General features: G+C 41.3%; 2 protein-coding genes across 3 annotated transcripts in view; one reads left to right on the plus strand and one right to left on the minus strand.

The window, feature by feature from the left end:
- Window positions 1-27,761, plus strand: part of SLC25A15 (solute carrier family 25 member 15) — an 80,163-nt gene that overhangs the window by 50,196 nt on the left and 2,206 nt on the right. The window lies entirely within an intron of this gene.
- Window positions 1-27,761, minus strand: part of LOC115866684 (phosphatidylinositol 3,4,5-trisphosphate 3-phosphatase TPTE2-like) — a 56,658-nt gene that overhangs the window by 5,954 nt on the left and 22,943 nt on the right. The window contains exons 9-15 of one of the 2 annotated variants that reach the window (XM_030882430.2): window positions 27,525-27,585; window positions 26,450-26,531; window positions 26,256-26,344; window positions 22,572-22,633; window positions 20,814-20,894; window positions 17,428-17,533; window positions 11,512-11,603 (exon numbers count right to left, since the gene is read on the minus strand). In XM_030882430.2, coding sequence (XP_030738290.1) covers window positions 11,512-11,603; window positions 17,428-17,533; window positions 20,814-20,894; window positions 22,572-22,633; window positions 26,256-26,344; window positions 26,450-26,531; window positions 27,525-27,585 — 573 coding nt within the window. Of the gene's footprint in view, window positions 1-11,511; window positions 11,604-17,427; window positions 17,534-20,813; window positions 20,895-22,571; window positions 22,634-26,028; window positions 26,099-26,255; window positions 26,345-26,449; window positions 26,532-27,524; window positions 27,586-27,761 lie in introns of those variants that run through there. The other variant, XM_060287927.1, reaches the window with a different exon arrangement.

Raw genomic sequence — 27,761 nt, forward strand, 5'->3', positions numbered from 1 at the left:
GGAGTAAAACACATCAGGAACAACAGCAGAATAGCATAGAACTACGTGTTAAGCTGTATGATCAAGACTATGATCAAGTGCCGTTGTGTGCTTCAGGGAGGCTAACAGGACGCGTAGAATGAGAAAGTGTCACCGAGGAGGTAGAAACTGAGATGGGCATGGAAGGATTTGTATAAATGAAGAGGAGCACTGAGGCAGGATCAAGATGGTGGAGTAGGAAGATGCTCCCACGGACACTCCAGAACTACAGCTACGTGTGCAACAGCTCTGAGAATGACCTGAAGACCAGCAGAACAGCTCTCCTACAACTAAGGATATAAAGAAAAAAAACACATTGAGACAGGTAGGAGGGCAGAGATGTGGTCTCATCAGGACCCGTACCCCCAACATGGCTACCCACAAACAGGAGGGGACCTCACAAACACGGAGGTTCTCCCGAAGGAGAGAGGGGTTCGAGCCCCACGTCAGGCACCCCAGCCCTAGGGACCTGCACCAGGAAGATGAGCCCCTATAACAACATCTGGTTTTGAAAACCAGCAGGGCTTGTATCCAGGAGAGCTGTAGGAAACCAAGACTCTGCTCTTAAAGGGCACAAATTCACTTACTTTGAGTCCCAGGACAGAGGCAGTACTTTGCAAAGTGCCCAGGCCACATGTGAAGTACATTCATTAACTTTAGAGTGAGTGCCAAAGGGGGGGAAGAAACTGCCTCTGGGGAACAAAGTGCTGGCGGGCATCATTTAAAAAATTCTCCTTCTACCTAGGCTGGCCCAGCACTGGCAGGCGCCATTTCAAAACATTTGCCATCTGCCTTGCTACCACCACTCACCCCAACCCCAGCATTCCCCTGCAGACCTGCCCTGCCCAAAGCAGCTCCTCCCAGCTGCCACCTCTCCTGCCATATCCAGTGGGAGTCCTTGGCTGGTATAGTCCCCCTCCTCCCAGGGTGGGAGCCAGCCCCACTCACAAAATTGTACCTGCAACCGTTGTGGTTGGGCCCCACAGCCAGCCACACTGGGGCCAGCCTTGCCCACCAGTGAGTGCGCAGCAGCCGTGGCCAGGCCACACAGGCAGCTGGCTTGGGGGCCAGCCCCTTCCACTAGTGTGACTGCAGCATCTGTGGCACCATATAACAGGAGGGGCACACGCAGCCCACAGAGAAAACATCCCTGGCTCTGGTGACTAGCAGGGATTGCTCTTCTGGGCCCCACAGGAAACCTTCTACATAAGGCCACTTCTTCAAAACCAGAAGCTGTAGCTCATCTACCTAATACACAGAAACAAATGAGGAGACAGGAATATGCTCCAAATGAAAGAACAAGACAAAACTTCAGGATAAGAACCAACGAAATGGACAGAAGTAATCAACCTGAAAAAGTGTTCAAAGTAATACCCATACAGATAGATACTCACCAAACTTGGAAGAAGAATGAACACAGTGAGAACTTCAACACAGAGATATAAAAAAGAACCAACCAGAGCTGAAGAATACAATAACTGAAAGGAACAATACAGTAGATGGAATCAAGAGCATATTAGGCACAAAAGAATGGAAAAACAACTAGTTATGTACAAGGGAACCCCTATAGGACTATCAGCTGACTTTTCAGCAGAAACTTTACAGGCCATAAGCGAATGGCACAATATATTCAAAGTACTGACAGGGAAAAACTTGTAACCAAGAATACTCTATCTGGCAAGGTTATTGTTCAGAATTGAAGGAGCAATAAAGTTTCCCTGACAAGCAGAATCTACAGGAGTTCACCACTGAACCAGTCATACAAGAAATGTTAAAAGGACTTCTTTAAGAAAAAAAGAAAAGGCCATTACTAGAAATCAGAAAACATGTAAAAGGAAAAATCTCCCTGGTAAAAGCAAACGTATAGTAAAGGCAGTGGATCAATCACTTACAAAGGTTATAAGGTTTAAAGACAAAAGTTGTAAAATCAACTATAACTACAATAATTAGTAGGTATACAAAATCAAAAGATGTAAAATGTATCAAAAACATAAAACGTGGAGTGGGGGTAGTAAAAATGTAGTGTTTTTAGAATGATTTGAACTTAAGTAATCGACTTAAAATAGACTGCTATACACATAGGCTGCTATACACGAACCTCAAATTAACCACAAACCAAAAACCTAATATTGAGAAAAATTAGAAAAAGGAATTCAAACATAATGCTAAAGTCATCAAATTCCAAAGGAAGAGAGCAAGAGAAGGAGCATAGAACTGTAAAAACAACCAGAAAATAATTAACAAAATGGTATTTAGTACAACCTATCAATAATCACTTTAAATGTAAATTCTTCAGTCAAAAGACATAGGGCGACTGATGGATTAAAAAAAAAAAAGACCCATCTATATGCTGCCTACAAGAGATTCACTTCTGATCTAAAGACACACAGACTGAAAGTGAAGGGATATGAAAATATATTCCATGCAAATAGAAACAAAAATTTGGGGTAGCAATACTTATACAAAATAGACTTTAAAAACAAAGGCTGTAGGACAGCTACATGTAAAAGAACATTCTCTAACACCATGTACAACAACTCAAAATGGATTAAAGACCTAAATGTAAGACTGGATACTATAAAACTCCTAGAGGAAAACATAGGCAGAACACTCTTTGATGTAAATTATAGCAATAATTCTTTGGATCTGTCTCCTAAATCAAAGGAAACAAAAGCAAAAATAAATAAATGGGACCTAATTAAGCATATAAGCTTTTGCATAGCAATGGAAACCAATGACAAAATGAAGAGACAACCTACTGAATGGGGAAAAATATTTGTAAATGATATGACTGATAAGGGGTTAATATCCAAAATATATAAGCAGCTCCTACAACTCAACATTAAAAAAAAAAAGGCAATTAAATGGGCAGAAGACCTGAATAGAGATTTTTCCAGAGAGGACGTGAAGATGGCCAACAGGCACATGAAAAGATGCTCAACATTGTTAATCATCAGATAAGTGCAAATTAAAACCACAATGAGATATCACCTCAAACCTGTCAGAATGGCTATCATCAAAAAGAAGACAAGCCTCTTCAATAAGTGGTGCTGGGAAAACTGGACAGCTACATATAAAAGAATGAAATTAGAAAACTCCCTAACACCACACACAAAAATAAACTCAAAATGGATTAGAGACCTAAATGTAAGACCGGACACTATAAAACTCTTAGAGGAAAACATAGGAAAACACTCTTTGACATAAACCACAGCAAGATCATTTTTGACCCACCTCTTAGAGTAACAAATAAAAACAAAAATAAACAAATGGGACTTAATTAAACTTAAAAGCTTTTGCACAGCAAAGGAAACCATAAACAAGATGAAAAGACAACCCTCAGAATGGGAGAAAATATTTGCAAATGAAACAATGGACAAAGGATTAATCTCCAAAATATACAAACAGCTCAAGGAGTTCAATAACAACAACAACAAAAATCCAGTTAAAGAATGGGCAGAAGACCTAAATAGACATTTCACAAGAAAGGTATACAGATGGCCAAAAGGCACATGAAAAGATGCTCAACATCACTAATCATTTTAGAGAGGTGCAAATCAGAACTACAATGAGGTCACCTCATGCCAGTCAGAATGGCCATTATCAAAAAATCTAGAAACAGTAAATGCTGGAGAGGGTGTGGTGAAAAAGGAACCCTCATGCACTGTTGGTGGGAATGTAAATTGATACAACCACTATGGAAAACAGTATGGAGGTTCCTTAAAAAACTAAACTAAAAACTAAAAATAGAACTACCATATGACCCAGCAATCCCACTACTGGGCATATACCCTGAGAAAACCATAATTCAAAAAGAGACATGGGGCTTCCCTGGTGGTGCAGTGGCTAAGAATCCACCTGCCAGTGAAGGGGACACGGGTTCAAGCCCTGGTCCAGGAAGACCCCACACGCCGCGGAGCAACTAAGCCCGTGCGCCACAACTACTGAGCCTGCGCTCCAGAGCCCACGAGCCACAACTCCTGAAGCCCAGGCGCCTAGAGCCCGTGCTCTGCAACAAGAGAAGCCACCGCGAAGAGTGCCCATGCACTGCAATGAAGAGTATCCCCTGCTCACTGCAACTAGAGAAAACCCATGCACAGCAACAAAGACCCAACACAGCCCAAAAAAAAAAAAAAAAAAGACATGTACCACAATGTTCATTGCAGCACTATTTACAATAGCCAGGACATGGAACCAACCTAAATGTCCATTGACAGATGAATGGATAAAGAAGATGTGGCACATATATACAATGGAATATTAATCATAAACAGAAACAAAATTGAGTTATTTGTACTGAGGTGGATGGACCTAGAGTCTGTCGTACAGAGCAAAGTAAGTCAGAAAGAGAAAAACAAATACTGTATGCTAACACATATATATAGAATCTAAAAAATATATATATATATATGGTACTGATGAACCTAGTTGCAGGGCAGGAATAAAGAGGTAGACATAGGAAATGGACTTGAGAATATGGGGGGGAGGGCAAAGCTGGGGCGAAGTGACAGTAGCATGGACGTACATACACTACTGAATGTAAAATAGTTGGCGGGTGGGAAGCAGCAGCATTAGCACAGGGAGATCTGCTCGGTACTTTGCAATGACCTAGAGGGGTGGGATAGGGAGGGTGGGAGGGAGGCTCAAGAGGGAGGGGATATGGGGACGTGTATGCACATGGCTGATTTGCTTTGTTATGCAACAGAAACTAACACAGTATTGTGAAGCAATTATACTCCAATAAAGATTTAAAAAAAGAAGACAACCAATGTTGGCAAGGATGTGGAGAAAAGGGACCCTTCATACACTGTTGGTGGGAAAGTAAATTGGTGCAGTAACTGTGGCAAATAGTATGGAGGCTTCTCAAAAAACCAAAAAATATAACTATCATGTGACCAAGCAATCCACTCCTGGGTATGTATACAGAAAAAAACCCCACTAATTCAAAAAGATACATGCACTCCAATGTTTATAGCAGCATTATTTACAATTGCCAAGATATGGAAGCAACCTAAATGTCCATCAACAGATGAATGGATAAAGATATATATATACACACACATATATACCACACAGTGAAATACTACTTAGCCATAAAAAAGAACAATTTGCTATTTGCAACAACATGGATGGACTTTGAGGGTATTATGCTAAGTGAAATAAGTCAGAGTAAGACAAATACTGTATGATATCCTTTATATGTGGAATATAAAAAATAAAACAAACTAGGGAATATAACAAAAGAAACAGACTCACAGATATAAAACAAACTAGTGGTTCCCAGTGGGAAGATGGAAGGGGGAGGGGAAAGATAGGGGTAGGGGACTAAGAGGTACAAATTATGTATAAAATAAATAAGCTACAAGGATATATTGTATAAGACAGGGAATATAGCCAATATTTTATAATAACTGTGAATGAAGTATAACCTTTAAAAATTGTGAATCACTGTGTTGTACATCTGTAACTTATATAATATTGTCCATCGACTATAATTCAATTTAAAAAAATCCCCAAAAATAAAACCAATTTTTAAAAACAAAGGCTGTGGGAGTTCCCTGGTGGCACAGTGGTTAAGAATCTGCCTGCCAGTGCAGAGGACACAGGTTCGAGCCCTGGTCTGGGAAGATCCCACATGCCATGGAGCAGCTAAGCCCATGTGCCACAACTACTGAGCCTGCGCTCTAGAGACCACAAGCAACAACTACTGAGCCCGCAAGCCACAACTACTGATCCCACATGCCACAACTACTGAAGCCCACGTGCCTAGAGCCTGTATTCTGCAACAAGAGAAGCCACCACAATGAGAAGCCACCACAATGAGAAGCCCGTGCACCGCAACAAAGAGTAGCCCCCACTCGCTGCAACTAGAGAAAAGCCATGCACAGCAACGAAGACCCAATGTAGCCAAAAATAAATAAATAAATGTATACAAAACAAAAAAAGGCTCTAACAATAGACCAAGGAAAAAAAAGCATTACATAATGATAAAGGGTTCAATCCAACAAGAGTATGTAACACTTGTAGATATTTATGCACTCAACATAGGCATACCTAAATAGGTAAAGCTAATATTAACAGACATAAAAGAGAAATTGACAGTAATACAATAATAATATGGACTTTAATATCCCACTTACACAATGAACAGATCATCCAGGCAGAAAGTCAATAAAGAAACTGGCTTTAAATGACACATTAGACCAAATGAACTTAATAGATTATAAAAAACATTCTACGCCCAAACAGCAGAATATAATTCTTTTTAAGTGTACATGGAACACTCTTCAGGATAGATCACGTTAGGCCACAAAACAAGTCTAAATAAAGTTAAGATTAAAATCATACCAAGCATCTTTTCTGACCACAACAGTATCAAACTTGAAATTGACTATAAGAAGAAAACTAGAAAAAAAACACACACACAAACACATGGAGACTAAACAACATGCTACTAAACAATCCAATGGGTCACTGAAGAAATCAGAGAAAATTTTAAAAATACCTTAAGACAAATGAAAATGGAAACACAACATTCCAAAATCTCTGGGACACAGCAAAAGGAGTTCTAAAAAGCAAGTTCATAGCAATACAGACCAAACTCAAGAAACAAAATCTCAATCTAACCTTAGCCCTAAAGGAAGTAGAAAAAGAATGAAGTCCAAAGTTAGTAGAATGGAAAAAATCATGAAGATCAGAACAGAAACAGAGATTTTTTTAAAATAGAAAAGATAATTAAGAACTGGTTCTTTGAAAAGATAAACAAAACTGACAAACCTTTATCCAGACTCATCAAGGAAAAAAAAGGGAGAGGGCCCAAATAAATAAAATCAGAAATGAAAGAGAAGTTACAACTGATACCATAGAAATACAAAGGATCATATGAAACTACAGCAACAAATTAGAAAACCTAGGAGAAATAGATAAACTCCTAGAAACACACAATCTTCCAAAACAATCAAGAAGAAATAGAAAATCCAAATAGGTAGATTTCTAATAATGATATTGAATCAGTAATCAGAAAACTCCCAATAAAGTCCAGGACCAGACAGGTTCACAGGTGAATTCTACCAAACATTTAAAGAAGAGTAAATACCTATCCTTCATCAAAATATTCCAGACTTGGGGCTTCCCTGGTGGCGCAGTGGTTGAGAGTCCGCCTGCCAATGCAGGGGACACGGGTTGGTGCCCCGGTCCGGGAAGATCCCACATGCCGCGGAGCGGCTGGGCCTGTGAGCCATGGCCGCTGAGCCTGCGCGTCTGGAGCCTGTGCTCCGCAACAGGAGAGGCCACAACAGTGAGAGGCCCGCATACAGCAAAAAAAAAAAAAAAAAAGACCATATGCAATAAACCCACAGCTAATGTTATACTCAGTGTTGAAAAGTTGAAAGCTTTTCCTTAAGATCGGGAACAAGACAAGGATGCCCACTCTTGCTTTTATTGAACCAAGTATTAGAAGTCCTAGCCCCAGCAATTAGACAGTAAAAAGAAATAACACACATCTAAATTGGAAAGGAAGAAGTAAAACTCACTATTTGCTGATGGCATGTACTATATATAGGAAACACTGAAGACTCCACCAAAAAACTTCAAATAAATGGATTCAGTGAAGTTGCAGGATACAAAATTAATGTATAGAAATCTGTTGCATTTCAATACACTAATAATGAACTATCAGAAATACAAATTAAGAAACTCCCATTTAAAATTGCATCTAAAAGAATAAAATAATTAGGAATACGTTTAACCAAGGAAGTGAAAGACCTGAACTCTGAAAACTATAAGACATTGATGAAAGACGTAAATGTGACACAATTAAATGGAAAGGTATACTGTGCTTATGGATTGGAAGAATTCATATTGTTAAAATGTCTATGCTACTACCCAAAGCAATATACAAATTCAATGTAAACCCTATTAAAATACCAATAGCATTTTTCACAGAACTAGAATCCTAAAATTTGTGTGGAACCACAAAAGACCCCAAATAGCCAAAGTAATCTTTAAAAGAACAAAACTAGAGGTATCAGTTTTTCTGACTTCAAACTATATCACAGAGTCATAGTATTCAAAACAGTTGTTACTGGAACAAAAACAAATACATAGATCAATGGAACAGAATAGAGAGGCCAGAAAAAAATCCACACACTTATGGTCAATTAATCTACAACGGAGAAGACAAGAATATACAAAGTGGAAAAGGATCTCTTCAATAAGCAGTGTTGGAAAAACTGGACAGTTACATGCAAAAGAATGAATCTGGACCACTACCTTACACCACATATGACAATAAAGTTAAAATGGATTAAAAATTTGAATGTAAGACCTGAAACCATAAAACTTCTAGAAGAAAGCACAGGCAGTCAGCTCTTTGACTTTGATCTTAGTGATACCTTTATGGATCCGTCTCCTCAGGCAAGGACAACAAAAGTAAAAATAAACAAGTGGGACTACATCAAACGAAAATGCTTCTGCACAGTGAAGGAATCCTGCAATAAAATGGAAAGCTAATCTATTGAATGGGAGAAGATACTTGTAAATTATGTATCCAATAGAGGTTAATATCCAGAATATAAAAATAACTCATACAACTTAGAAAGGAAACATCAAAAAAAGAAACAATCCAATTGAAAAATGGGCAGAGGACCTAGAACAGACATTTTTCTAAAGGAGACATACAGACGGCCAATGGGCACATGAAAAAATGATCATTACTAATCATCAGGGAAATGCAATTCAAAACCAGAACATCACCTCATACCTGTCAGAATGACTATTATCAAAAGGACAAAAAATAACGTTGGTGAAGGTGTGGAAAAAAAGAAACCCTCTTTCACTGTTGGTGGGAATGTAAATTGGTGCAGCCACTATGGAAAGCAGTATGGAGGTTCCTCAAAAACTTAAAAATGGAACTACCACATGATTGGACAATTCCACTTCTGGGTATTTATCCAAAAAAAAAAAATCGACAACACTAATTCGAAAAGATATATGCACCCCTATGTTCACTGTAGCATTATTTACAATAGCCAAGATATGGAAGCAACCTAAGTCCATCAATAAAGAAAATGTGAGGTATATATGTGTGTGTGTGTGTGTGTGTGCATATATATATATATATGCACATGTATGTATATATGAATATTATCCATAACAAGAATGAAATCTTTCATTTGTGACAACATGGATGGACTTAGAAGGTATTATGCTAAGTGAATTAAGTCAAAGAAAAATACTGCATGATTTCACTTACATGTAGAATCTAAAAAACAAATGAACATAACAAAACAGAAGCAGACTCATAGATACAGAGAACAAACTGGTGGTTGGCAGGGGATAGGAGGATGGGTGAAATAGGTGAAGGGGATTAAGAGGCATAAACTTCCAGTTATAAAATAAATAAGTCATGGGGATGTAATATACAGAATAGGGAATATAGTCAATAATGTAATAACTTTAAATGGTGACAGATGGTAACTATACGGTGATTATCTCATAATGTATATAAAATGTCAAATCACTATGCTGTACACCTGACACTAATATAATATTGTATGTCAATTATACTTCAATTTTTAAAAAAGAGGAGCTCTGTAAAGAGAATCCAGTTCAGACAGGGGACTGGGAGGGCAGGGCTGGAGGAGGGGAAAAAGACCAGCAAAAACAGGAAGCAGAAATTAGAGTGTTGTGTTCCAAGGGCCAGAGGGGACCCAGTCTACCTGGCATGGAGACAGCAGGCCATGTTACTAGGGCGAATAAGCTCAGGTATGATAGGGCTATGTCTTGAGAATTCAAGACCCAGGAAAATAAGAATGAAGTTGTTGAAAGTTATAGTGGAGCATTTCCTAGGTGATAAAGCTGGCCTGGTAATTATCACATCTAACATTTATTTAGTGATGTATGACTCACAAAGCAACTTCACATATATTATCTAATTCAATCCTCACAACCCTTGAGATGTAACCTTTATTTTACAGATAAGAATACTGAGCCAGAAGGACTTCCTTGGCGGTCCAGTGGTTAAGACTCCACGCTTCCACTGCAGGGGGCATGGGTTCAATCCCTGGTTGGGAAAGTAAGATCCTGCATGCCTCACAGCCAGAAAAAAAAAAAAAAAAAAGAATATTGCGCCAAAGATATTAACTAGCTTTGACCGTGGGTGCACAGTGTGTCTTCTGCTCTAGCTACAGCTTTTTACAATGAGAGCAGTATTTCAGGATGCGTATTGCAGGACCCTATATACTGCCCTGTATAAGGAGAAAGCAAAGGTAAGGAGAACGTTGTAGAAGTCTAGGCATGAGCAAATGAGGTCCTGGACCAGGTAGTGGCAATGGGAACAGACAGGAAGGGAGCGAGTGAAGAGAGATTCCAGTGGTCTCATCAGCAGGAATTGGTGACTAACTGGATTTAGGGGCCGCGGGCAAAGAGAGAATCAAAGATCATACCAGATCTGAAAGTCTGAGTAAGAGAATGCTGGTGTCATTTGCAGAAGCAGATGAAAAGTTCATTGGATAAATTTGGATTGACAACTGTGTTTGAATTGCTGGGGTAGAGAATGCCCACGTTGCAGCTCCTGCGTCTACCCCGTGTATGGGGCTCATAAATACGTGTCAAGTGAATGAAAGAAGATATTATAATTGAAAGTAGGGGAACGGATGTGTAGGACCAAGAATAGAGTATGTGTGGAGATAAGGCCAGAAAGCCAGGGATGAGGCTTGGGGCGAGTGCCCCCTCCCGGGGGTCAGGGGAGTAAAAAGAAGGAAGAGGAGAGGTAATAGGAGAACTAGAGACCAAAGCCTGAGAAAGAATCTTAAAAGTTTATATTTCTTACACCCATGAAGGAAGCTTTCCTGTTGCTCCAGGAAAGGTCTGTAGTCTTAACCATTTCTTCAGCCTTTAAGAAAACTGACTATTTGGTCCCAAAGAGATTCCTCCCCAATCCATACACCCCTGCATTGTTTCTCACAGTGCAGTCCCACAGGATATCTGAGTTATCACTTGAGACATTGCTAAGTCTAGAGATTCCTGGGTCCCTTTCCAGATTTCCTGAATCACACTTTGGGGGTATAACTTAGGAATCTGCATCTTTACCAGTCTCTAGGTGATTTTCATGCCCATTAAAATTTCAGAATCAGTGCCATATAATAAAAATGACCAAGAAGAAGACAATATGGCTAAAAGTGACCAGATGCATGAATCTAAAACTCTGACAGATTCTGGGAACATGCTTGGCATTTGTGGAAAAGGGAAAGGCAAAGCACCACTCTTAACTGAAAATATATTCTGGAAAACTATTTCCCCTGAAAACTATTTTGAACAGTAAATTTAACTCTTGACTCAGATCCAAACCCAGGGACACCAAGTTGGATGGTAACCAGAAAGCAACACGGCCCCTCCCTGTGGTGAGTGATGGTTTGGGGAGGGCAACATGCTGATTTGACATTGAGATGTAAAACAAACACTAGAATTTTCAGTTTCCATGCTTTCTCTTACCCCACAGTTTTTGGAAGCAGAACAGAAAAAGACAGGCTTTCGTTGCATTATTATTTGTACTTTTAGGTCATTTCCATTGCCTTTCCCAACACCTGAATGAAATTAAAAAGTTAGGCTGGTTAGAGCAAAGATCAAAATGTCTCACCAATTAACAATACAGATTAAAAAGAAAAAATTATCCCAGCTAACAATGTGTCAATATTGAATCATTTGGCTCTTGTATGGATTTTGTCTTTGAAAGACAAGGCTTCAAAAGTTCAGTTCTGTCCCCTAAAGCAGAATTTATAAGGCTGGAGAAAAAAAAAAAGACATTGTTCAGCTTCTAAGATTTGGAATCCCATCGCTTCACCTTCATAGAAAAAAAAAATTAGGGAAGGGGACGTGCAACCTTTCTTGTTGATGTGTTGCTTTCTTCAGACTTCTAATTGTGATGTTTCTTAATAATAAATAGTCTAACTTCCTCTTGCCCTAGTTTAAATCCAGTTTATGGAAAATATAGGAGAGCTGTATCCAAACGTTCCTGCTATGTTCAGCATATATTTACAGACAAATGGTTTCTTCTCCCTTTTTTTTTTTTTTCAATTTAATTGACCCACTTACTTCAGCATTTCACGAAAGGGCTGGTTTCTCAAGCCTCCAATTAATTTTTCCGGCTTTCCTTTCCACCCTGCATATTTCACTTAAATATGCACAGAACTAAAGGTACAGAACTAAAACAAATATTCTAATAAAGTCACATATCCATCATTCTTAATTGTGATATTAAGTTTGTTTTGTGTTCATTTAATTTTGTTCTCACTAACACAATTAATTTGTCATGAGGAATCATGGTTTCTTTGCCTCAGTTCCCTCTGTCCCATCCACCTGCAGAACTTCTTTCTACGGATGTCAACAGAAGTCAGTGAAACGTAGAGCTAAACCAAGTCGAACACTTATCACATGACAGGAAAAGGGCATTGCTTTATGAGCTTAAATTAATTCCCACACAATTTAAACATTTTTAAAATAATTTAAGTATATTTGCATGATTTAAAAATAAAAGGTATAAAAGGCATGAAGTGAAAAGTCTCCATTTTCCCTATCTCCCACCTGTTTAGTTCTCCAGCCCCAGCTAACCCCTATTACTAGTTTCTAGTTTTTCATGCATGTGTAATCAAACATGAATATAGATTCTCCCAGAGGTTTTATGTGTGTATATACACACAAACAACTGTATTCTCCTTCTGTTTTACAGAAATTGTTGCATGCCATAGCCCTGTCCTGTACATGCATTTTTTAACACGTCAAAAATTTTAACTTATTACTAAGGAACCAGTAAAATGCTACAGCTGTTTCGAAGTACTGCTCATTTCTGGGCAGATAAGGAATGATGAAATGAATTTACAAATAAATACGAAACAGGTCAATAATCAGTTGCATTCTGCTAGACACAACTAATTTGCATTTTTATGTACAAAAGTTATTTGCATTATTATCAGTTTTCTACAATTTAGAGTTGTAAAATAGCTTAAAGACCATGAAAGGTGAAGGTAACCCTGGAGGTGGGCCTAGAGAAGACACTGCCCATTTCAGAATGTATCACACTTTTTCCTGACAGTCTGTTGTGATCATAATCTCAAAGGAAGATGATTCTTTAGGGGTTTTTTTTTGTTGCTGTTCTTTCATTTGAAACATACTCCTTTGTCTTCTCATTTTGTTTACCTTTCTCTGTCTCTATGAAATGAAGTGAATCAGTTACCTAGCCCAGTCTTGAAGGCGTGCCCTTGTGCAGGACTGTGTAGCCTGCGTATGCTCAGTGGCTTTGGTGGGAGAAGTGAGCACAGGTCCCGTGGGCCCCTGGGGTGCGGTGGCAGCCACCACCCTGGTGGGAAGCGGGGCTGGAGATGGAGGGGCTGGAGCCGGAGCCGGGTGCGACCCTGTGTGTGAGAGAGACGGCAGTCTCCACCTGGGTTTGGGATGCAGCGGGGGCTCAAGGGTTTGGGGCTGCACTTCTGTGCTGGTTGTACATTTTCCCCACTGTGCACCCTTGGTTAGAGGCTGGGTCAGGGCCGGAGGGGTTGGTGCCTCACTGCTGAGCTGGTTTCTTTCCTGCTGGCAGTGTCAGTCCCTGCCCTGGAGTAGTTTCACTCCTCCTAAATGTGGGCAGCGACCGAGCACTGGCCAAGGCTGCTTTCTCCCTGGTCAGAGTTTTCAGGCTGCTGCGTCTGCCAGGATGGGGGTATAAGCAAGCACACACTCTCTGAGTGAGGGCTCAGTGTCTTACAGCCTCCCATGAGCCCCACTGGCTTTCGAAGCAGCTAAGGGCACTCATCCTCCTGGTGTCAGGCCCCAGGGCTGGAGTGCCAAACGTGTGGCTAAGGGCACTCATCCTCCTGGTGTCAGGCCCCAGGGCTGGGGTGCCAAACGTGTGGCTCAAACCCCTTGCTCCCCAGGGAGGCTCCCCAAGCCCATGACACCCCCCTCCACGTCTGGGTCCCCCACCAAGGGTGCAGGTCTCGACCAGATCACTTCTCCTCCCTTCCTACCAGACTCCGTGTGGATTTTTCTTTACAGCCTTAGCCGTAGAAGGGCCTTTCTGCCAGCCTCCAGGTAGCTCCACAGGTAGTTGTATTTTTGATGTGTTCATGGGGGGAGGTAAGCTCAGCATCCTCCTACTTCATCACCTTGATCTCCCTCAAAAGGGATAGTTCTTATTCCAAAAGAAGGCTGCTGTCATTGGGTTTGGCCTGCTTATTTGCGTGGGTGCAGCAAGAATTTTGGGGTACCAGGCAGGCCTTCTTAAGTGGGCTCTGCCAGCCGAGGCCCACACCGTAAGAACAGCTGCAAAGGGCACAACTTTCTGTCTGGAAGCCTTTATGAGGGATCTCAAATTAGACTTTTAAAATCCTCTATTTTATGTTAGCCTGAGATGAGGAAACCAAACCCATTAAACTCTCCACCAGTTTTCACCTGCAGTACTTAGAAATCTGCGTTAGTTCCTCTGTTCTCTAGATCTGCACTTTACAGTTTTAACTAAACAATATCTCCACAGAGGTCAAGTAAAATTCGAACTATGAAGAGAGAAGTCACAGTCTTAGGATATGATATCAGACTGGGACAATATATGAAATGCTAGAACTTATTAAAACCATTTTTAAGCTTAGAAGTTTGAGAAACTATTCCTATTCTCACTGTTCACGTTAGAGAAAAAGCATCAAAACTCCATCAGACTAAATGCCTTTTTGCCTGTTTGGAATAGTTTAATACTCACAGAGGTTTGTATAGATACTGTTACAGGGTTACCTCGGAGATACTGTGGGTTCGGTTCCAGACCACTGCAATACAGCGAATATCGCAACAAAGCGAGTCACACGAACATTTTTGCTTTCCCAGTGCACACAAAAAGTTATGTTTACACTATACTGTAGTCTATTTAGTGTGCAATAGCATTATGTCTAAGAAAACTATGTACGTACCTTCATTAAAACATAATTGATCGGGACTTCCCTGGTGGCGCAGTGGTTAAGAATCCGCCTGCCAATGCAGGGGACACGGGTTCGACCCTGGCCCAGGAAGATCCCACATGCCACAGAGCAACTAAGCCCATGAGCCACAACTACTGAGCCCGCGCACCTAGAGCCCGTGCTCCGCAACAAGAGAAGCCACCGCAATGAGTAGCTCGTGCACCGCAACGGAGAGTAACAACTAGAGAAATACGGCGAGCAGCAACAAAGACCCAACGCAGCCAATAAATAAATACATAAAATTCTAACACAAACCATTAAATAAAAAAACTTGATTGCCACATTGCTAAAAAAAAAAAAACTGCTCACCATCATCTGACAACTCAGAACTGTCACAAACCTTTCATTTTCTGAACAAGTGCAACGTCTGTGAAGCGCAATAAAGCAAAGAGCAATAAAATGAGAGATGCCTGGATTCCCACCGTTAACCAAGAGGACCCTGAGGGAGAGGATACACTCAGGTACAAAACAGGCTCTCACGCCACCAACTTGGCTTTAGAGCTGAGTTTCAATTTCCTAGAGGAAGACACTGCTCCAACAGCCACCTGGGTTGCCTCTCACACTGCACTTTCTGCAGGAAACAATGGAGAGCAAGGCACTGCTATCCCCTCCCACCCACCAGCTGCCGGACAAGCCTGGCTCTACCCTGGGGACATCTGAAGGCAGATGGTGTTCGGAGCGAGGCTCCACTCCAGCCCTGTCCCTCATACGTGACACACACACATCACAGAATGGACCTCATAGAGCACTCTGCAGCCCACAAAGCCTTCGCACAGTTGCTCCTTTATACAGACAGGCAGCCTCCTGCTGGAACAGGCTGTATTTCCAGGGTCTGCCCGCACAACGCTTGTTTGGAAATCTAGACCAAAATTTCCCACAGAAACCATGCTGCTGGGCCGAAGTTTGTTTCCAGAAGCCAGAAACCCATGCACTCTGCTCGTGGTAACTCTCACAGTTCCTCACCCCTGCCAAGCAGTGGCGGCGATGCGGGAGTATGGAGAGGGGAGAAATACGTAAATAATTTGAAAAAAGCATTTTATATTTTAACTAACAATTGAAATTATTTTGACTATGCAGTTTTTACATATATTCTAAAGGGTTCTCTTATTTCTGAATAATTGGACGAAGCGTTAAAAAATACCCGTCTAGATCTTATTTTGTGTGTCTCTTCAGAGGGCTAAAAGCAATAGGCTGTGTGGGTGGACACCAGCGCCCTCGCCCCGCAGCCGGGCCCAGGAGAGGCCCGGCACTCAGCACCGCGCCTCGCGCTCCACAAGCTGCTGTTGCTTTAGGGAATCAGAAGCATCACCTCCTGCTGCGCCTCCACACTGAGGGGTCCCTGTTTCCACCTCCCTGAGGGTGAGCTGTACAGGGAAGCTAGGCGGGTGACAGAGAAATAAAGACATGGCCTTGAGGCCCATTCCTCTCCCCTCCTTCCTTGTCTTTCAAGTCCCAGAGGTGGACGATCTGGCCAATATCTCTGCCTCTCGGGGCGACGGCAGGTCCCCTCTTTCTCCTTACACTCCTGAAGCAGGCATCGTCAGCTCTTTTCAAGTTTATAAGGATTTTTACTCTTGGTAAGAACTGGTAACAGCTAGGGGGCTGAGAGAGCCCCCACCCCCACCCCCGCCCAGAGGCCAGGTTTCTCCCAACCCTTTTTTGTGTTCCTGTAGGTTCGGAAGACCTAAGTGCTGTTCTCCTAGGAAGCTGTCCAACACTGTGGTCAGCTCTTCATCTGTGTACCTTCCTCTCCTCTGCTTACACTCAGGGGCTCCTGAAGGGCAAAGAAACACGAGCAGGGGGCCTGGCCCAAAGCAGTGCTCAGCAGTTATTTGCAAAAAGAATTTGTGGCAACAAAATTCATTTGCTGTTCGGGTATTTAAGACATCCTGATGGAGTTGCTGGGGGAGAGGGGGCTATGGGGGAAGAGGGCTGGGAAAGCGAGAGATCAGGAGATAAGAATAAAAAAAAGGTTTCTGAGAGGATTAGGAAAGAAAATGATACAGGGGTGCATCTCCCAAGACAACCCCGAACCAGAGATGGGCATGAGGAAGAAGTGGTCTCCAGGTCTCATGGGACCTTCCCTCCCTTTACTCTCAGAGGTTCTACTCTGAAAAGGACACCCTGGGCTGAGGCCAGAGCAGCAATGAGAACAGGAGAAAGGGAAGGGGGGGATGGAGCCCCCCAAATTGGTGATGGGAAAGGAAAGGAGAGGACACCTAAGCAGTGGTAACGTGGCCACAGCAGCGCTGGGCTGATGGGCAATTCCAGGGGGAGGGGTTTATACCTGAGGCTACACAAAAAGACAGCTATGCGTTGGGATTGTCTCTGTATGTAACCATGAGAAAACCCTCCCGAATGGTAAGAACATTGGCCCTCCTGCCAATTCTCCAATTAGACATAAAGCACTTACCTTGAATTGAATAAATAATGATTTTTTCCATCGTGAGTTTTTTCACTGGAGGAAGAGTCAAATTGTAGGTATTTTTCACCATTGCAAAATATCCAACAAATCTATTCTGCAAAACAACAGAAGTCTCGATTTAAGTGGAGGTAAAAAGTTCTGATTTTTTTTAAGGAAAATAATTGATGAAGGAAACATTGATCGGGTGCCATTATGGAACTAGGCATTTGTTGCCTCATGACTAAATATCTACCTTAGAAAAAAAATACTGAATGAAGAGCAACAGGCAAGGAACAAGAAAGGAGCCAGGTGTTGCTTAGAGGCTGCTGGGACTGAGAGTGCAACTGACCAGAACCAACAAAACAGCTAGGACAACATGACAGCAAGATGCCATTAACTGCAAATGTGGGAGAGGTCGGCCTGGGGTGGAAGCTTCATCGTGGCTGAGTTAAAGGAAGGTTTGTGCGTTGGGGAGCAGTAGCCTCCTCGCATGAGAGAAGGGAAGATGTAACAGCCCAGCGGGAGAGCTCCATAGGCCAGCAGCACATTCACGTTCTTCTCCAGCCCCAGCCAGTGAGCATCTCTCCACTTCCCGTTTCCCCAATTCCATTTTTGCAAGGAAGCCTGGGGATTCTCTTAGCCTAGTCCATCTCCTGTGGCAAGCCGTTCACAAGGGCTCTCCTTTCTTCTAGAAGTTAAGAGTTCTGGTACAGAATCAACCGGACTGAAAAGTTCATAGACTCTTCCCCATCCATTGGGAAGTGTTAAGAAAATTAACCACCATCCTCTGCATTGGAAAGGACCAGTCAAGCTCTTAACTCAGGGGTGGATGAAATGTATGTAGTGCATTGAATGGCCACACTGCAGGATCAGGAGGGGATGGTGTCTGAGAATTACTGCCGCACACACAGGGAACTCTGTCCTGGGGGCCTCGCCAACACAGCCCTTGAGGCCGGGCCCCTGCACTGCTAGCCCAGTGAATCAGAAGAGACTCAGCTGCAGCCTAGGGTGTGCCAGTCCTGGAGTAAGTTAGAGACACTGCACGTGACTGCAGAGGAAATGGGGAAGGGAAGATGTGCCCGAAGGAGCTACCTCTAACATCCCAGTGGCTCCTGCCACCAGATTCTTGACCTTCCACTAAAGGCTTGTAACCTACCATGGCCCTGTAGCTGCGTCTGCTCTCACTCTTCTTTCCCCTACAGCCCAGAACAACAGGCGCATGTAGCAGAAGTTAATAAAACCAACATCTATTTAGTAAGCACTCACTACAGACAAAGGAGACACTATATGAGGCACTTTGGGCTGCCAGGGTGGAAAGATGGGCAAGACATGGGCGTGCAAAGAGGGTAGAGAAGACACGACTTCAAATAGCTGGAAAATAATGTAAAGCAACTTAGTCCCTAAAAGGAATACAAAGGGCTGTAAGAACTGAAAAAGCAGGAGACTACTTCAGGCTGGGAGGGCAAGGGGACTCCAGGACAAGGGGCCCTCGTGAGCACGTGGGTGTAAAGTATAAACAGGCTGGGAAACGGCGAACAATCCAAACGCGTTAGAGCGTGTGATGCACACAGTGGAAGAAGCGGTTGGAAAAATCACATCTAGATTGGGAGTGCCAGGTTAAAACATATGTGTTGCCATTGGCAGTCAGAAGCCATTATGGATTTTGAGCGTGAAATGGCATGATTCGAGCTGGGCTTCAATAAGTCGATGTATTACTTATAGCCTATGGCTATCTTTTTTTCCTTGTGTTGCTTGAGTTTGGCAGAAAAGTATGAATGGATAAGGCTGAGTTCTTTGATCCCAAATGACATGTCTAGAGCCAGCAGTTACAGTGTTCTGCTAACTAGGCCAAGGGTATCAGCTTCCATCACTTCACTCAAAGAAAACTCTTCTTCACGGCCACATCCACAATTACTTAAGAATTCCCAACCATCTCTCACTTGGGTTTGAGGGGCCGTATAGAAAAGGCAAATCCAAATGAGAAGCTGTGCACAGGATGGGAAATGACGGGCTTTGGAGTCTGCAAGATCTGGATTTGAGTTCTTGGTTCAAAAAGTGAGCTTCCCTGCACCTCGATTTCCCAGTCTATAAAATGGGAATCATAATGGTGCCCACTCATTGAGTTATTGAGAATATTAGATAATGAATGCAAAACCCTTAGCAGGATTCAACAAAGTCTAGAATGTTGTAAACTCTGTGGGATAAACGTCCTGGTTTCTGCAATAAACAATTTACAAGGAAAAAAAAAAAAGAGAGGTGGGAAACCTATAAACTAAAAGAGACTTAAGGAGACATCGCAACCAAATGAAATGTGTGCCCTTGTTTGGATCCTGACTGAAACTAAGGTTTAAAAAGATTTTAAGATAATTATGGACGTTTAAACGAGGACTAGACATTTGATACTATTAAGGTATAACACTGTTAGGTATGTCAATGGTTTTAAGGGTTTTTTGTTTTTTGTTTTAGTCTTTATGTTAGATGTCACATTAAAAGGCTTAGGGGATAAGATGATCTGATGTCTGGGATTTCCTTCAAAATAATCCAGGTTTAGTGTGAAAATGAAGCGTGTGTGTGTGTGGAGTGGGGAGGGAATGAATGGTTGGCCACATGATGAAATGATGGCTGAAGCAGTGTGATGAATATAAGGGGATTTATTGTATGACTGTCTTGACTTTTTATGAAAAAGTCCATGATAAAACGTTTTAAAAAGGAAAAAAATAAGGTAATAACATGGGTCACATGGGTTGTCTGAGTATTAAATGAGACAATATATGTAGAAGTATAATAGTGTCTAGTATAAAATAGGTTTTTGAAAAATGTTACTTTTCCCTTTCCTTTCTCCTTTGAAGTGCAGCCCCCCTCCCACCGACTCTGTCTCTTTTTCTGTCACTGTCTGTCTCTCCCTTACCCATGTGCACATGTGTGTGCCCATGCGTGCACACACACACACACACACACACACACACAATGTTCTACAAGGGCTGAATTGCCCTAATAGGGGTTTGTGAAAGACTCAGTTCCTCTTTACATGGAAATAAAAGGCTAGTGACTTCAGATAATCTTCAGGGGGTCTGAAACCTTAGGAATTGGACCTTCCTACCTTGGGAAGGGAATCAACTCCTGAACTCTGCAAACAATAACCAATTAAAATGGAAGGCAGGGCGCTCTGGGGAGAACTCAGAGCACAGGTGCAAAGCCAAGCAACACCTGAGGCAGGGCTCCTGGCCTCCGGAAGGGATCAAGGCCTGTCACGAGGCACCCAAGGAGAAGACCACCCAAGGAGAGGATGACCTAAGGAATCACCCAAGGAAGAGAGTCTAAAATGAAACCAGGTAATAGATGCCAATCTTAACCTAATTCCCCAGAGTAACCCCTTTTAAAGAAAGAGCACTTACCTGAGAAGGAGTTTCTATTCCCTGAAATTTACTGCTGGTGGATTTATCTGTTCGTCGTTCTCCAAAATAATAAAGGCTGTCCTATAAAAAAGGGGACAGTCCAGTCATGGGTCATCTGCACGTCCCTTTCCTGTATAAGGCATTCTGAAGTTTCTAAGGGCACATGATTTCCCTAAGTCAGCGGTCTTTGGGCAGAGGCTATACCCGAAATAACAGAATTAACAAAGCTACAGCAAGGCCTACTCTCATTCAAAGACTCATAAAGACAATTTTAGAGCTGGAAGACTTTAGAGAGAATCTGGTCCTTCTTCCTGTCTTTCCATTTTACAAATGGAGAAGATTAGGACCCAAAGAAAACCAAGTGACCTGCCATGGAGATGCATGCAGCCCGTCAGAGACAGCAAAGGCCTGAGCACCGGCCTCTGGCTCTGTCCAGGGCTCCAGACCAACAGCTTTCAAACTTTATATTTATATATTTACTTATTTTGGCCACGCCACACGGCTTATGGGATCTTAGTTCCCTGACCAGGGACTCAACCCTCGGCAGTGAAAGCGTAGAGTCCTAACCACCGGACCTCCAGAGAAGTCCCTCAAACTTTTTATTTTTAAAGCTACAATCCACATTCATAAACCTGGGAGATACACACACACACATACACACACACACGCACTCTCTCACACGGAACTGAAACAAAAGTTTCACAAACAATACTTACCTTTTGATATTTCCTATTCTAATTGATTCCATTTTATTTAAAAAATGCGAGTGACAACGCAATAAGTTGATTTCACAACTCACTGATAAACTGTGATCCATAGTGTGAAAAACACTGTCCTACAGCATCCATTTTCCTGACCTGTGTGTCTCAAATTTGAAATAAAGACGACGGTGGAATCAGGGTGCTGCGCCCAGATCAGAACCCCCAGCTTCTCTTATCTGGGCTGCAGGCTGAGCGAGAAGCAGAGCTGCTGGGAGCGTGCCCTGTAAGAGGTGACGTTTTAGCAAGATCATGGCAGAAAAAGAGTGGGAACCCTGCTTTAAGACATAGCAACAGCCCATCCTGTCTTCTCAGAAATTTCCAGAGGGCACAGGCCCCACAGATGTTGACTATGCAAAGATATAACATCCAGGAGAGACTTTGTTCTGAGTTGGAAAACGATGCCTTTTACCTACCTAGCACTTGCAAGGATGTTCAAGGTCCTTTAGAAAACTTCCCTAACCCATCTTCTTCTTATTCTCGTGAGAAAGGAGGAAGGCCTGGAGCTGGTGGGATTATGGGTCTCAGGGAGGCAAGTCAAGCTTCTGTATCGCTGAGGTTTTCTTGCACTTTCACAACTTGACCTTACTCATTTCACATTAACCTGGACTCTGTTGTGTCCTGTCTTTGTTTAAAATATTCCTGTTGTATCCACGATGGACGTTTTGGCATTGACTTAGATTTTTTGAACGCTGCACTGGAATATTATTTATCTTAATTACTGAGATTTCTGGCATTCCCTTAAATTTTGTGTCCAAGGTGAGCGTCTCATTGACCTCACCCTCATCCCGTCCCAAAGAAAGAGGCCCTGAGGTCAGTTACTAACTAGTGCCAGTTAAATGAGAAAGTATCCAAGCCAGGCTTTCTAATAATCACCTCTCCAATTACAACTCCATTAATTACCATGACTCAGGGATCATGTTAACATCCCACCAGCGAGGCTTCAGAGCTAGCAAATTCAATCAGCCTAAGACAGCATTGGTAGGAGCATCTTCCATACCTCTGCGGTTGCAAATATTTCACTGGCAAGAAGGTAGGCACAGATCATAGTTCCAGTTCTTCCTAGAAAAGAAGTTAGTTCATGAACCATTGCCCATGGCAGCACTTGGTATAAAACTACTCTCAGAAGTATTTAGAGTTCATTTTGGATTGATTTTCTTCCACTCTGAAAGTGCTGGTTCAAAATATTTCAATTCAGAGGTAGACAAAGCCCTTACACTGCTTGCTCTGAGGTTCTACCTGGAGTTCTGTGCTAATTCTGTGCTAATTCTATGCACGTGTATGTTGTTCTTGAATCATGACCCCTGGAGACTGCAGTAACAGGCAGAGGCAATGAGCTCTGCTCCAGGACTCTAAAGTTAAAGAGATACCTACCAATTAAGAGCTAATTACACACCCTGTTTTCCTACTAATGTAAATAAAAGAAACTAAAAGATAAAACGTGGACAGAACCCAAAACACCACCTAGCATTTGCCATATCTATTATTCCTTCCATTTTAGAGTTTTTTTTGTGTTATAAGACATATATTAAAGTAGAAAGAACAGAATAATGAGCCCCCATATACCTGTTCCCCAGATTCGGTAATTACCATATTGTTATACTTGTTTCTTCCTTTTCTTCCCTCATCCTTCTTTCCCTCCTCCTCTCTACATGCACCCCAGCCCCCCCACCAGCACGTTAAAGCAAATCCTTGATTTCATGCCATTTTATCCTAAAGTCTCATGTTTTTTTCCAATTTATATTTTTGCCCTGCCACATAAAATGTGAGTTAAAAAGTACATTGCATCTATTCTTTCTACAATGATCTGTAGTTTTGTCTTAGCCAGTATATGCTGAACTTTATTTTATGTAATTCCAAACTTATCCTTTTACCTTAAGATGCACCCTATTTTCTATTCTATCCTTTTAAGAAAATGAACCACTAAATTTATTTTGCAACCCATAGTTTGAAAAACAATATTCTAAGCCAAGTACTTCCAAAGAGGACTTTGTACCACCCTGTGCTCTGATAAGGAAAAGCTTCTTGCTAAAGGAGGCTACTGACCATTAACAATGTAGCTCTCTAGCTCTCTAGCATGGATGGTTCACATTTCAATTCTGGAGGACATCTCTGAGTCTTTACAGCCCTTATATATTCCCATTCGAAAAAAACCTTGCAGATTCATGTCCCAGTGGCTATGGATAAGCACAACCACAAAGTAGATGCCCTCTCATCCAGTCAAGTCAGGTATGCAAGGAATCATTAAAATGATTTACACTTGTCTTCAGTATTTTAACTTAAAACATAAACATATATTCATTCACTAAACTTTTGCTCTTGGACAAAGGTTTTAAGTTTTTAACTATGGTGAAAGGAAATCTACCAAAATACCTACCAGGTATATCATATTAATGATGAAATGATGATAACATTCCTCTTAAAGCCAGGAACTAAACAAACTATCCACTATTCACTGCTTCTATTTACTACATGGCTTAGCCAGTATTGTAAGATAAGAAAAACAAAATGTATAGGGATAGAAACAGAAGAAACAAACTCTCATTATTTGCAGACTAGAAAAGTCCAAGTAAATCTATAGGCTAACCCCTAAAACTAATGAAAGAGCTCAGGAAGATACAAGGTCAACACTAAGAAAGAAGCAAAAACTGATAGCTAAATAAGGGATGTCAGTTGAAATCTTTAGAGAAATTACTAAGGAATATAAAAAGAGTATATGACTTCCAAGCAAATGGTGGTGGTGGGAGGAAGGAATTATGCTGCAAAGAATTCAAGCAAACCAAAATAAAATATCAGTAAGGATATAGAAGATTTGAATAAAACAATTAACAAACAACCTAAGGGGCACATATAGAACACTGTTCAGGACAATGCATAACACACTTTATTTTCAAGTGCACAGAAAACATTTGATAAAATTGACCAAATTCTGGGCGATAAAGCAAGTCTAAATACATCTCAAAGAACTAAAAAAAATGCATATGTTCTCTGACCACAATGCAATGCAACCAGAAATATATAAAAATTATAATAGTGTGGTACAGAAAATTCACACAGTCCCAAATACATATGGAAACTTGGTATATGACTGAGAAGGGACTACAAGTTGATGGGGACTACATGAGCATGTAATAGATGGTTTTAGGACAATTGTCTATCCATATGGAAAAAAAATCTCCCTCCCCAAATTCCAATTAGATTAAAGACCTAAATGTAAAAAGCGAAACTTTACTATTTTATAAGGAGAATATCTTCACCACCTCAGCGTACGGGTGGATTTCTTAAACGTGACCAAAACGCACGAACCACGCACACACAAAAGATTGATAAACTTCACACATCAAAAATTAAATACCTCTATATGAAAAAATAAATCATAATCAAATTTAAAAGACAACACAGTGGAAGAAGATATTTGCAATACAAACTGCTAACAAAAAATTAGCACCCAGATTATTTAAAGAAGTCCTATAAATCAATAACAAAATATTTGGGCTATCATGATATTACTGGTAATGTGCAGGCATCAACGAACAAAAAGAAGCAAAACCAAGATGAATGAAAACTTGAAAAAAGGAGCTGCTCTGGTACAGACCAACTGAATACTAGCCTTCCAAACAATCCTAAAGGAAAAGCAATGAAACACACATGAACACAGAATAATGTAAGTCTGCCCTCAGGAAAAATAATTAAATTTGAAATGAAGGTTTTCCTTTAAGCAGGGAATTAACCTGATTAAAAGAAGACTAAAGCCAACTCTTAGATTATAATATTTTGGTTGAGCCATATTAAATGGCCTTTTTTAAAAGTAAGAGATGGCCCAAAGAAAGGCAATTCCATGTGGTTCAACCTCTGTATTCTTCATTTAGGCACAATGTTGTAAATTGCCGTACATACAGAATATTTCGACCTGTGGAACTAAAGATAGAACTTGCCTACTAACTCATGAGCTTGAAACTACTTTTCAAATAAGACTAAAACTTTATTCTAACTCAATTACAGAAGGCAGTTTTAAAGTGTGTCTTCCTGGAATTTAATATAAAAAACTGTTTCACAGCCCAACGAAACCATAATTCCTTATTTGTCAAAAATTGTGTAATATGCCTAGATGATTATTAAAAGCCTAAATCTGAATGAGAGAAAATCTGACTCAAGTTAAATTGGTTGAGTTCACAACTGGCTTTCCCCCCACCCCCATTTTCCCCCCACCAAAATCAACTTCTATGTATCATTACACTATAAAAATTCCAGGATAATTTTTGGTCTTTGAAATGGCATTGCTGTCGACACTCTTAACTTTAAAAGGTCCTCACAAAGTTTAAGAACAACCTTAAATAAAATGAAAAGTGCTCTGATGGTTTCTAAAGTTAAACAGTGTTTGTATTTTGACAGATATTTTGGCAAATCAAAAATGAAGAAACCCAAATAGTCAATAAACAAGGGAAAACACACTTAACCTTCCTCAGTTCTTCTATTCCTGCTTTCTTCTCTTCTTTACTCTTTCTTCCTTTCCTCCCCGCTTCCTCCCTCTTTCCTTCCCCTTCCTTTAGTCTTGAAGCTAATAGTAAAAAATGTTAACAATGATTAATACCGGTTAATAGCAGAACGTATCTTGTTGGTGTACTTGAATATATTTTTCAAATTTCTTTAGAAGAAGAGAAAGAAAAAGAAAAATGTTTTTTACCTTTGCCCCCCTTACAGTGAATCACTGTGATGTTTTCCTCATCTTGAGCCAGCCACTCTTGTACTTCCTTGGAGAACGCCACCATCTCACTGATTCCAAGTGAAAGATTTTTAGTTGAATGAAAATACTTCCCAAAAAAATCAAGCCCTTTGTATTTAGCCCCCTTATGACAGCCAGCTTGGCATCAAACTTACCTCAAAGAGGGGACATTGTGATCGTCAATCATGTATCGACGGACCCTATCATGGAAGTACTTAGCATCATAAGCTCTTTCACCTGAAATAAATGATGCACGGGTCATCTCTCTAACCCTAATAAACACAGTAAATGGTCAAGGTATAAATAAGTTATACTTTTCTATTTGAAATTCCTCCTCTACCTTTAAAAGGAGCTTTCTGTCTGGCTCCTCCTGCTCTAAAAGAAACGTAAGGGTCTCAAAAATAAAAGTAGGGGCTTCCCTCGTGGCGCAGTGGTTGAGAGTCTGCCTGCCGATGCAGGGGACACGGGTTCGTGCCCCGGTCCGGAAAGATCCCACATGCCGCGGAGTGGCTGGGCCCGTGAGCCATGGCCGCTGAGCCTGCACGTCCGGAGCCTGGGCTCCGAAACGGGAGAGGCCACAACAGTGAGAGGCCTGTGTACCACAAAAAAAATAAATAAATAAAAATAAAAGTAGAGTAGTGTTTTGTCCATCTTGAGTAACATAAGCCCAAATTATTTTGGTTTAATAGGACTTACTTGTACTTTTCTAGCAGGCTACTCACTACATTATCAGAAGGTTACACAGAGCAGAAGCCAATGTGGCCAACCAAAATACTTGCCTCCTGAAAATGTCCATTTAATATACAGGAAGAGGGTCAGCTGGGCTATAATTTGTTTGCTATAGGGTTTGGGGGTTTCTTCCCATGCAGGGCCCTGGTCTCCTCACTCCTCATTCCTAGTGGGTTAGAGCATGCATTTGTTGAATTGTCTTCAAAACACAAGCTGGCAGGAAAAAACAAATATTTTCCAAAACCTACTACCACTAGACTTGAGTCTCCTAAAATAGCTCTGCCCCCAGTCTCCTGCCTACCTCACGGGGCACTGTGTGCTGTTGCACTTTCTTTTCCTACCAAATAGAGCCAGCACAAGATGGAGACTTTTAAAAACTCACTTCCCACCACCACCAAATACCTATGATTAAATGAAATGTAAAAACTGAATCACCTTCTTACATGCAGTGAGTGACCTGTTTTCTATCTATAATAGCAAAATATCAAGTCATGTACATACTGCATAGATTGTAGACTCGGTAGTGGTTTTGATGCTTGGTATCCAGGAACCGTACAACTTCCTAAAAAAGACGGACACGTACCTTACATATTCCACATGGCACCAACATAAGCCTTTTCCTAGGACTAACCTCAAATGATTATCACCCTTCTATTCACTGGTCCGTCACTTAGCACCTTTTATGGGAGATTCAGGGAATAAAAAGGTACATACATTCCAAGTCATATCTAACCCACT

This window comes from Globicephala melas, chromosome 18, assembly GCF_963455315.2.
Source record: "Globicephala melas chromosome 18, mGloMel1.2, whole genome shotgun sequence".
Taxonomy (NCBI): Eukaryota; Metazoa; Chordata; class Mammalia; order Artiodactyla; family Delphinidae; genus Globicephala; species Globicephala melas.